Raw genomic sequence first — 12,580 nt, 5'->3', positions numbered from 1 at the left:
AACAATGATCACAATTATCAAAAACAATAGTTGAGAATTTTCCTTTGCAAGGTCTACAACACTTTAATTATAGTTATACATTATTGAGCCCTAAAAAGCTATTTCTATTGGCTTCTCAGCTAGTGAGGCTGGACAAAAATGATAAAAGAAAATCTGAATACTCCAGCAATTGTATGATACTACTCTTTTTGTCTCTCCTCTTTGTCTCTGGCTGTCCTCACAAGGGGTATTATATTACTTAATAGCTAATGTCATGTTTTTAAATGGGGCCTTGGAGGTTGAAGAGATCAACAAAACAAAAGAGTTCACTTCTGGAGCAGAACTTCTGCAGAATTCAAATACATTTTGAAGGTGAGCTGCTGAGGATGTGTAGAAAACTGGGTTGGAACGCAGGGCTTGTGGCTCTGTTACTACCATGCTCACAGAGTACAAGGTACAGACTTTACCATGCGAGATGCTGTAGAGACACCTGCAGTATCTTCTTCTAGGCTGGGTGTCTCCTTGTTGACTGTCTCGACCTTGATGTCAGGCTTCAGTGCAACCCCTCGACGACCTGCAAACAAAACCAACAAAAGAACTGCCTTAAATGTCTTCCAGACTGGTTTTTAATAATAATAATAATAATAATAATAATAATAATAATAAAAGAAAAACATTGTAACAATTTCCAAGAACTGTTTACAGTAATACCAGTCCCTTTGAATTAGTTGTTACTACAGATAACCAGCACTAGTGTCAGAGCCATGCTTTTATACGAAATTAATCAACACTTATAATCACAAATTCAATAGCACTGTGGTATAATTGAAAACAGAGCAAGTTAATTCCTGATAGATTTTGGTTGTATTAGTTTGAGAAATGGGCCTCTTCATGTCAAGTTTAGTTTAAATCACTGAATGCCATTAGTAGCAGTGTTGTAATTATATCACTCAGACTCACTTAAACGCATTAATTTGTCTCATAATTTCTCTAAAGCATATAGTGTTATAAAACAATATCATAAATACACAAACTACATGAACACATGCACTGCTTCAACACATGGAGTATAAAACTACTTAACAATCTAGGTTTTCTCATTTTGGCATTACTGTCTCTTCGATATTCTTATTTTACAACAGTCAGGTTTTATACTGTACATTTGCAACTGATCAAATACTGTTGCTTTTTATTAAAGATTATATATAAGGCAATTATTTTACAGCTAATGTATAACAATTTCATTATTAACATACACCGTCTTATTTAACTTAAAACTTTACTTAAAGTAAAGTGAAGAGATACACTTTGTATATCTAACAACTGTCATCCTAAACAACAACAAGCATCCTAAAATCCTAAAATTTATACCTTCACATTTTATTGTGAACGAGACAAATTTCATGTCATGAATCACATTTAGTGTTTCAATAAAAATCGTGAGCAGTGAATGGACACGTTCAGTGGTCTAAATGCATTGCTATGAGATGTTCCTGCATGAAAGCCACATGCTGTACTCACTGGCTTTTCGCTGGCGGTAGAGGTAGAAGGCCAGGGCGAGCAAGAAGAGAACAAGCAGGATGGAGGATCCGACTGTCCCACCAGCTATTATACCCACAGGGACAATATCTGAGCAAAAGAAGAAGTGAAAAGGACTTACAAGTGCTTCCATATCATGTGTCTACATGGCATGTTTAACGGTAAGTGGTTTCCAAGTCATAGGCAGATATTCAACCTGGAAACTGTAATCAACACCTGTGTGCAGTAACATCAACACAATATCATGCAAAATCCACAGGGATACCAATCAGAGCAATATCTTTAGTCTTCCTACTAAAAGTTGCTAAAAGTTGTCTGTCTATATTATACAGTTTGAGGGGTTGCACAATTAGTAATTTTTACTAGTAGACCTGTAATTCAAAAAGTATTTCGTTAGTCATCTTTTCCAGAGTTTAAGCAAAAACTGATTCAGGACATCACTTTTTATGCTGTTTTCTTAGTGCAGTTGAATGGTGACAAACAACAGAATATGTCACACCCAAATGCTTCTTTATGCTGCACTGTGGATGACAAAAATATAATAAAAAAAATAACTCAGTGTCTTAAATGAGCAAAACAATATATTTGTGTACCATATTACACTATTTAAAGAGGTACCAGTCCTTAAAATGCACTCGTGGACAAACTGCCAGCTCAGCTGAAAGTTGATTCTAGAACTCAGACTGCACGGCTAGGCAGCTCATGTCCATCAACAGAGTCCACCATATAGCTCAGTGATTGGCCTTTCTTAATGGAACAATGCTATGTCTGAGGTAGCTTCCAGGAGATTTTTTCCAGGCTGATAATCACTGTCATGTTCAACTCTGGCCTCAGAGTTTATTCAAATTTTATTTAGCTTAAAAGGACAAGTACCATGCACACTTCTACAAGTTAAAGTTATATGAAAGTGACAATGTTCCAAATTTTATTTTATTTTATTTATTCTACAGTAAGGAAATTAAAAAAAAAACATTTTTCCTAGTGTAGTCTTACACAATGTGCAGTTGAATGTAGAATTGGCTTCATTTAGTTTGAAATATTTTCATACAACAAAGTATGCAAAAAACAAAGTTTTTCTACCACTCCGACTAGTCGACATCTTCCCACAGGTGTGACTAGTGAACAAGTGAATGTATTAGATGAATTATCTATGCAATTCTTAGAATATAAAGGAAGCATTTGGAAGTCCCATGTATAAATTATAAACTTCTGTATATGCTTAAGGACTAAATGCAACTTCTGTTTGCTGGTCACACCAAGTCTGGTAGGTGTATGAAAATAGATGAGGTGCTTATTTTTGGGATTTGTGTATAATTCTGTAGTGCACTGATGCTATCGTGTATTTATCTATGTAGACATGTAGTAGTCAAAATGTCTGAGTCACTATAAAATTTAGAAATATTATTGTGTTGCTTAAAATGTATTTTAATATACTTTATATTTGTCTTGCTCTTAATCAAAATTATTTTCACATACTGTAGTTATTAAATAGCATCTACATAAGCATGCGTATTCCTGCTTCAAAAATCCTGTTTATGTTCAGAGCAAAAATGTATTGACTTCATTAACAATGAATAGTTTCTGCTTTTACCTAGCTTTTACCTAGCAGAAGTGAAGACTCCTGGCTGTGATGGAATTAGACCTTAAACTGCAGAGTTTTTTTATGGTTTTCTTTGAGCCTAGCCCTGTTAAAGGTGAAGTACTCACTGTTTTATATTCCTGTATACATATTTCGAATGTGCTATAGGCAGCATGGAGTAATTACATGTTTTTAATAAATTACTGACAGTTTCATGATTATTTATATCATGACATTTTTATATCTCTGTCGGTCCATATAACAGTGTTCTCTCACCTGTCTCTGCCAGTGTGATGATCATGGTGCCTGGTCCAAATGAGTTCCAGGCCGTGCAGTTGTATGTGGATTGAAAGTCTGACTCTATCACATTATTGATGGTGAGGGTGGAGAGCACAGCACCCCCTTCTGATGCTGGCTTGCTCTGCTCTACTGTGTATCTCTCTGACAGAGTGCCTCTATCTTTCTCCCACACATTCTCCTTCCAGGCCCACACCTGCAAATGGAAACACACACATGACCTCCCATATATAGACTATAAAAGGCCCCCGCTACATGATATTTGTCCTCTGGCCATTCTTGCCAACCTGAGTTATACAAATAGCATGTGTTCTTCCATGTAGACGTAGAGTCATTGTTATATATTCACTATTACCATTCTACTCATCTTCTGGATCTCCAGAGCAGTTTCTTTCCGGAACTAGTGGAGACCACATATCAAAGTCACAAGGCTATGTAACACTTCCTGATGCATTTCCAGACAGTGCATTCCCTGGGCAGTCATTACCACAAGTGGTATTACCTTTTCTATGAGAAATGATGACTGCTCAATGTGTTGATATTGCTTCCTCTTGAGAATGACTGTGACTATTTAGTATTCATGGCAGTTATAAAAAAACAAGATTAAAATCAAAACTCAAAACACAGAGTTCATATTAGGTATCAGTCACCAAGACTATTTAATTAATATTAAGAAATGCCGTGTGTTTCTGAATGGGACATATAGCAACATAACAACTTTAAAAAAAATCTTTAATGGATTTGTGAATGGAGAGGGGAGACAGGGAGCTGAGAGGTAAGGATTACGCACCTGCGGCAAATTCTGTAAATGAGTCTTCGTGTTTCAGTGACGACGATAAAGAGGAGAGAGACGAGCGCCTCGGGAGAGAGAGAGCCACGCAGAGGAGAGCTGTGTGTGTGTTTGTGTGTGTGTAGACCAGAAAGTGAAAGTAAAGTTTTGTGTGAATAGAGGCAAATAAAGCCGTCTGGGTGTGTGTCTGAGCCTGTCTCCCGCCTCCTAATTTCGCCATGACAGAGATTACGTCACAATCCTCTTTTATCTGCTTCATATTCTCCCAACCCCTAACCTCGTTTATTTCATATTTTATATTTCATAAGTAATGTGTGCACTGAGAGCTGCCCTGTAATGTCATGTCTCATTATCCACAGAGTAGTCATGTAGATGTGGTGGAGGGTGGACCCATTAACACTGAGAGGTGGGAGTGAGAGAAGAAGAGAGAGGGAAGCAAAAAAAAAAAAAAAAAAAACCTTCAAGAAAAAATATTTTTTAAACAGGGTAGAGGAAAAGGAAGGGGAGAGATACAAGAAGAAAAGAGGAGGTGACAGGGAGAGCTGGGTAAAGTGCTGAGATTGTTAAAAGCTCTCATTTGTCATGTCTCAAATCTCAAATCCCCTGTCTTTTATTGCAACATTTACTGGGTTATACTTGCTATCCAATCCCGTGACATTTTATTTCATTATGAATAAATAAATCTTTTTTTTTTTTTTTATTAATTATTATGTAGGCTGCATTTTGTGGCAGTGCAAGAGAGGTGTTGGGCCTGTGATTACAGAGGCTGTGTTATCTTCAAAGGTGTGAGTATGGGCACTAAAATGGGATCTTCTTTTGCGAACCTCTTTGCTGGACTTGTAGAGGAACTTTTTTTTAACAAATCACTGTACATCTCACTCTATATATACTGTAAGTTTGTTTATACATATGTGAATACATACTTACTATGTATCATAGTATAATACATACTTTTCTGTTCTTATTTATAGGTACAAAGTCAACATTATGTGTATAAATTTGAAATACATATATGCACTGGAAGTATATTACATAACAAAAACTAAAGTGTCTGAATACTTATTTCCCTTGACGGTAAGCTATGTTCACTGACACTGCCCTGCATTTTGCACTTTAAGTGCAAAACACAAACCCACACAAAACCGGACAACCGTAAGTAGTGAAGCTAATGCTCATGTATAATTAAGCAATATCATACTTGCAAGAGTGATGTTATACTGAATATCAGCACGGCTGTGATTCGGCCAATCACAGGCATTCCGGTATTCAGTACAACAGCATGACTGGGTGATTGCATGATAATTGATAATATCAATTAACTAACATTTCAGACTAAACATGGCCAAATGTTTTGTTTATTTTTTTGTCTGCCAGCAAAAATAGTTCCTAAAGAAGCCACAGCTGGACAGAGCATTGCGTGTTGCCAGGCAACGCACAGACTGACTGACAGCCCGTGGTAAGTGTAGTAACAGTTTCAACATAACAAACTTTTGCTAGAATTTTATGTAGCAATCACAGACAAGTGGAGTGATACAAACAGTACAATGTCCCAGTGCAATGTCCCAGTGCTGTTATATACAGCGCATGACCAATCAAATTAGTGGATCAGAAGCAACTGTTGTATAGGGTTGTAAAGGGGCGCAGTGGATCTGGTGCTTATCTTAGGAACACTTGGTGTGAGACAGGAATACACTCTGGATATGACACCAGTCCATCACAAGGCTGGCCACTTCATAAATTTCATGAAAACACACTGTGTATGTGTGTGTGTAGGTTTGTGTTTGTGTGTGTATGTACTCACAATTTTGTCAGGAGGAGGTGTGCTCGCAATGTAGCATTTGATCTCACCCTTCTCACCTCTTACAGCATACTGAACTGGTTCACTTGAAATAATTGGCGGACCTGTCAAATAATCAGTAAAAAAACCCATCACTATTAATATTCTTAATACTAAGCTATATATTAATGTTAGTTCTACATTAAATATTAAAAAATATGCATTTATTGTTTTTGGTCAGATATTACATGGACGTAAGTCCTTGAAAGTCAGCCTCAAAGGCTGAGCAAAATGATTTGCTACATGGAAAACAAGTCATTTTGAGAAACAGCCATAACAGCACTACCCGACAGAATCTCAGGAAAAATTTAAGGAAATGATATGATGAATGAATGTCTGTAAATAGACTGCAGAAGAGTATTCATTCATTCATTCATTCATTCATTCATTGTCAGTAATCATTTTATCCTTGTCAGGGTCGTGGTGGATCTAATGATCTAATTTCATTCATTCACAGTGCCTGGCAAGTCCCTCTCTAAGGTCTAAACATGCTTATAATGCAAGAGTTTTCTGTTTCAATGTCCTGTTCTTGCTGCTCCTCAGGGGTGGCCTCTATTCCTCTAATAACATTTGCTTTTGTATTAGATCTTTATTTTAAATTTCTTGCATTATTTATGCAGTTAGGTTTAAATTTGCTACTTTGTTACTGATTGCCTTTTGTATTTTTATGTACTTCAGTTGAAACTGCTTTTTGTAACCACTTTGAACGCTGTACTATTTGTACAAACTAACATTTGACTCTTGTTTGCAGGTTGTAACTCCTTGGATAAGAGCATCTGCCAAACAACTACATGTAAGTGTATGTATGTGTGTATGTGTGTGCCGTTGTACTAACCATTGACTGTGAGTGTGACCTCTGTCTCCCCAACCCCAATCCTGGGTACGATGGCTTTACACACATACTGTCCTGCATCAGCCTGACTCACTGACTTCAAATACAACTGATTATTATTACTGAGAACCTGCCAGAGAAAAACAAGAAAGCAAGAAAATGACTGTGAGGACTTAGAAAGATCCAGTAACATCATTTGTATAGCATAAAATTTAGCGTGTAGTGCACTATGGTGGTATAATAACAGATTTAAGTGTATGTTGTGTTTACTGTTTCAATATTTCTGTGTTTCATTATGTTTCATTGTTTGCTGTAGTAAACCCTTCTGTTCAGGTCAAACATTTGAAACTTTACTTAATTGTTTACAAAATCTGAAGCAATAATAAAAATGCTTTTTTTCTGAGATGAAGCACAATTTCTCTAATAAACACAAAGAAACATTAAAAAAATAATACTTATATAGATATGTTCAGGTTATTTTGATTAGAAATCTTTGTAAATTATTGGTGGTAATTTCAGTGGTAATTTTAAACTCATATGTCATATGGCCTCCATCTTTTATTTGTAAAACACACCTGCGATCAGATTACCAAGCATGTGTTTTGTGTATCTATTTTCATAATCTTTATATTGAGAACAAATGAGATGAAGATATTTTACAATATTTTATAAATGTATTTAATGTTTTAGTGTAAAATCAGAAGAGCCTGGGTTCAGGTGCATTAATTAGGATTACTTTTAATCAATTAAATGGAAGATTTAACTCTGTAATGTATACTTTGATTTAAAAAAAAACAGTGCAGTCAGTATGTGTACAGTGATACTATTGCTCAGTTGTTCTTTTGCATAAGGTAAATATGAAGATAGCTTTAATCTGAAGGCATTTTTGTCTATATTGAGTGAATCCCATATCAGATTCTCAGGACCTTGTATACATAACCCTTCCCTAAACTTCTGGACCAAAAGTAAATGGACAAGTTATGATACCAGCCATAACAATTGTTTTTAAATTATGGATATCCTTTTACTTTCACTTGCAGCCAAGACACAAATTTACATAATTAGCATTTCCTTTCCATTTTCTTTAATTTTTCATCATTCTAGGACTGGTTACCTTGTAAAAGTCTTCATCTTGAGCTTATCTGTCCACGAAACATCTTAGGCTTTTTGTATTTGTGAATAAAACTGACCTTTCTGTTTTGAAGCTTTGCAGTGGTTTGCTGGCATGAACACTTCTTTGTTCTTCATACAGACAGTCAACAGCTAAAGACTGATGTTAATGCCAAATACTTTAGAGATTTTATTAACTTTCTTGTATCTTTTTTTTTTTATTTAAATCCAGAGTACTAAGTAATTGCAACATAAATCAGTGTAAATTCAATAACATAACTATAATCACATAATTATAACTACAGTCTCTTTTAACTTTGTAGAATGTTGTGTTTATGGTATAGTATTTATAGGTATAGTATAATAGTGATTATATACCATACTGGAGCCCTTTTTTGTCCAGGTGAGTGTAAGAGGAGGATTTCCTGCCCATTTACAGTTCAGTGTTACATCAGAGTCCACATCCACCGTTACAGGCCTCGGTTCCACTACCAGGATTGGACCAACTGGAGAAAGGGGCAGACATTGATATTTTTATAAAATTTGTGTGGGACAGAGTTTGCGTAACATGGAAGGAAACAGCAAGAAGGCTGAGTGGATAAAGGGAACAAGACATGAGGAAAACAAATAGGCAGTTAAGGAAATGGAAAATTATTATTATTATTTTTATTTATTTTTTTAAATTAATAGCTGAATAAATTAGATTCATCAGGAGATTCATCCAAAAGTACAAGGTCTGCAAAATATGGCAACTCTCTGATAAATGATACAGAATAAATGAATAAAACTATATATAGTACAAAACAAGTAAGATATTTTATTAAGTTAAAAAAACAGGCATGGGTTCCAAATTGAAGACTTGAAACCAGGGTGTTGAGAGAAAAAACAATTAATGAGCTCTATCTACTGTCAAAGAGCACTTATGAATTCACAGACATTTTTAAAAAAGATACAACTTAACGTGAGCCTAAAACAACGGGTAATGTTTTTGTCTCTGCCTCATCTGTTATTTTCTATTTTCCATATTTTTTAATATTCTTATTGGGCATTACCACATATCACAAAAAAATCACTAGCAGTGCTCTAGTCAGCATAAATGTTATATAAAATGTCATGAAAAGCCCTTTATGATGTTGCCATAGACCTAGCAATAATATGTCATGATAGAACTTATATACTGTATAACTCATAAAAAGTGTGAATGTTATGTAGCATTTCTCATGTGCTCAGTGCAGATGTAATACTTATTTTGCCACGAATTTATGAGTTGCCATGCAGTACATGTCGTAACTTCTATCAAGTAAAATTTTTAGGGGTTCATGTAAAATTTTACAGGTAAATATTTATTCTGTCATATTCTACTTATTCTGGTTCTGAACCTTGAAAATCATAATTGCACCATTTTGAGTGGATTTATTTCAACAACAATATCATGAAGCTGCATTACAGCCAAGTGTGCTACTTCTGTAAGAGATAGATGCAGAACAGTATGGCTGAATTAACTGATAGATGGAAACATGGGTAGAACAGATGAAATATCTAGATAGATGGACAGACGGATGAACAGCTGGACTGATGTTTATAGAGAGAGGTTCGTACAGTGTACATCCACCAATATGCTGACGTTGGTGCTGCCCACAGCGTTGAACACCTGGCAGGAAACAGGCTCAGTGAAGAACGAGTGATCAGCTGTAGTTACGAACACACTCTCCCTCGCTCCCTCCAGGATTACTCCACCTTTAGCCCACCTATAACACACAGTTATTTGACACTCTGCCTCACTCCCTTCAGGAGCTCTCCACATTTAGCCACATACAACTGAATCAAACACACACTTACCTGTAGCCCATGATAGGAGGGTTGGCTGTAGCTTGGCATGTAAATGTTACTCTCTCTCCCTCTAGAACTGAACGAGGCTCGATCGATAATAAAACTGTGGGAGCATCTAAAAAGAGAGAGAGAATTAAACAAATTAAGGAAACTTGTTATATTTGACTCCTAACCAGGATAAGACTCTTAGAGGAATATAGGTATCACCCATCTGTAGCTGAAAAAAACCCAGCAAAGCTCACTGTTGGTCAAATGTGTGGCATGTGGATGATGATGGGATCTCACGTGTAAAAACTAATTAATCTGCCTCTGAACACACACCCAAAAAGCAGGCATGTTGCTATCCTAGTCCTGTAAAGACTAGAATAGGAAAAACACTGACCTGTGCAGTACAGCAGTACTTCAGCACTGACAATATGAACACACACACACACAAACACACAGTGACTCACGGTGTACGTTGAGTGTGACACTGGCTCGTTTGCCCAGTGGCACAGCCAGATTGGAGGAGACACAGGTGAAGTTGTGTCCAGTGTCTGTGTCTACAGGCTGAATAGGCAGGAAACTGCGTGTGGTTACTCGCTTCCTGTCAGGCAAAACCTCCTGTAAAAGATAAGAGAGAGAAGAGAGAGAGAGAGAGAGAGAGAGAGAGAGAGGAGTTGTATTAATATAGTTACATTAATGTGTTCATATTAATAGTGGCAGTTACACAGTAGTTTGAGTTTATGATTGTGTTTTGAGTGTGTAAAGGAATGAAAAATTAATCTGTCTGTCATGTCAATACCAGAATCAGCGTTACGCTACATTGCCCAGAACACAACGGCCTACAAACATGGCAACCCCAACAACACCCAACAACCACAAACCTGCACCTGTACACAGTCATAGCCACAGTATTTAAGGACTTCCTCACCACCACATCATCGCAAAGTATATGTGTCTTGTTACCAGTTGATACCAAGCCTTTGTACTTTGTTACTCTATTTTGATTCCTGTTCTAGTTCTCTGGTTTTTTATTCTTGCCTTGACTAGTTTATGTTGTTTACCAATCACCTGACCATTGTCTGTTTCCTGTTCCTAATTTTTGCTCAACGTATTGGATTTGTTGCAATCTTTTTTAATAAAGCTTTTGTGTACCTGTGCTTTCTTCTGTCCCTGTCGCCTGACACTGTCCATATTTTTGTATTTACAAGGTGTCCCAAAAGACTCTATAAACAGGGGAATTTAACACTTTTTAGCAACATGTCTTCCAAAATTTTTCATACTTAGTTTATATTATTTTATTTTTCAGATCGCCTTTAAGGATGCTTTTCAAAAGCAGAACATATTGAAATCATTCTCATGGCTGGATCGGGAAGCTGTCGCAAGGTTGCGATAAACTTTAACAGGAAACATGGTAAGCACATCACACACAACACTGTTGCCAAAAATATTAACAAATTCAAAAAGGCTGAAAGTGTTGCAGACCAATCGAGAAGTGGACGTCTACAAACATCCGCTGACTCAGACACAACTAACGTGGTCCTCTAAGTATGGAGACTTTTGGGACACCCTGTATTAGAGGTCTAGATAGCTGGTTACATGTGGCCACTTGCGTTATATGTGGCCACAAATATAATGGCAATGTGTGCTGTTTTCCTTCAATAATACCTGGTTTTGTGAGTAAGATTTGTGGAAGGATGTTTCATAGGTAAGTATTTGTCTGAAAGTTTAATTTTAATAGTTTTAAAAGTGTTTTGGCTAACTCTTTAGAAAGAAAACTTTCAATTCTTTGTGTGTGTGTGTGTGTGTATACCCACAGTGCTAGTATGAGCTCCTTCCACTATAACTCCATCTTTATACCACTCTATGGTCGAGAGTGGTTTGGCCCCTCGGGACACACATGTCAGGTTGTACGAGATTCCTGCTGTCAACAAAATCTCTGGAGCACCTTCTATCACTGGATCATCTGGGGGAACTAACAAGGAAGAACAAGAGATCACACTTAGTTTTCACAATGTAATTTGTCATATACACACAGGCCCCAAATAGGCATATGCAGATAAGTGTGTGATCTATATTTTTGTAGACCATTAAACATATTTTCAGTCCCTGCAAAATGTAGTCATTGTCCCTGCTAAATGTATGTTGCCAAACTTTTAATCTGTCTACATTGAGTAGTTTGAACTGTTTACCACAAGAGATCAATAAAAGTATAGAAAGTGTGGTGGACTGAAGCTTTGCCCTGAAATATGAAATATGAGCTGAATATGTGTGGTGGACTGTGAAAACCCTTCACATGGTCACATTTTGACATTTTCTATTATCTATAGTTCCGAGAATTACAGGTTTCCCTGAACTGAAATATGTTTCTCTTTCGCAAAGTTTTAAAAAGTTTTAAAGCATTTTGAATTCGGGTGACCCACAAAAATGAAAAAGAGCAAAACTCCAATGCAATTCCACTTAAAGACACCCTGCTTATCTCTACATTTATAACCTAAAAAAAAGTCAAAAAATGTTTACAATGGGCTTATTGTATGTCCGTTTCACTATGGCATGTAACCATCCAAAAAAATTGATCATACTGTGAAAACATTACACTTAGCTAGTACGGTTTTAGACATCTTTATGCAGACTGACTGCATTCACTCCTGCATTTTAAAATATTTCTATGTTGTTTATGTAATATATGTTTGTTTGTTTTTTAAATTTGAGTCAAAGTGTTTTACTGGCAGAAAAACAACGTTTTTGTCAAAACCTGATTTTTTTTGTCATTTTTGTCTATTTTCCAGCTGTACCAACATCGGA

General features: G+C 36.3%; 1 protein-coding gene across 2 annotated transcripts in view; it reads right to left on the bottom strand.

Annotated features, from left to right (window-relative positions):
- The window catches only part of kirrel1b (kirre like nephrin family adhesion molecule 1b), a 55,456-nt gene that overhangs the window by 5,438 nt on the left and 37,438 nt on the right, over positions 1-12,580 (bottom strand). For both annotated transcript variants that reach the window (XM_026925709.3, XM_026925708.3), the window contains exons 4-13: positions 11,593-11,750; positions 10,246-10,396; positions 9,803-9,908; positions 9,563-9,711; positions 8,342-8,469; positions 6,857-6,983; positions 5,986-6,086; positions 3,374-3,590; positions 1,501-1,608; positions 447-553 (exon numbers count right to left, since the gene is read on the bottom strand). In XM_026925709.3, coding sequence (XP_026781510.3) covers positions 447-553; positions 1,501-1,608; positions 3,374-3,590; positions 5,986-6,086; positions 6,857-6,983; positions 8,342-8,469; positions 9,563-9,711; positions 9,803-9,908; positions 10,246-10,396; positions 11,593-11,750 — 1,352 coding nt within the window. The remainder of the gene's footprint in view (positions 1-446; positions 554-1,500; positions 1,609-3,373; positions 3,591-5,985; positions 6,087-6,856; positions 6,984-8,341; positions 8,470-9,562; positions 9,712-9,802; positions 9,909-10,245; positions 10,397-11,592; positions 11,751-12,580) is intronic.

Source organism: Pangasianodon hypophthalmus, chromosome 21 (genome assembly GCF_027358585.1).
Source record: "Pangasianodon hypophthalmus isolate fPanHyp1 chromosome 21, fPanHyp1.pri, whole genome shotgun sequence".
Taxonomy (NCBI): domain Eukaryota; kingdom Metazoa; phylum Chordata; class Actinopteri; order Siluriformes; family Pangasiidae; genus Pangasianodon; species Pangasianodon hypophthalmus.
This window is presented reverse-complemented; position numbering and strand designations above follow the sequence as displayed.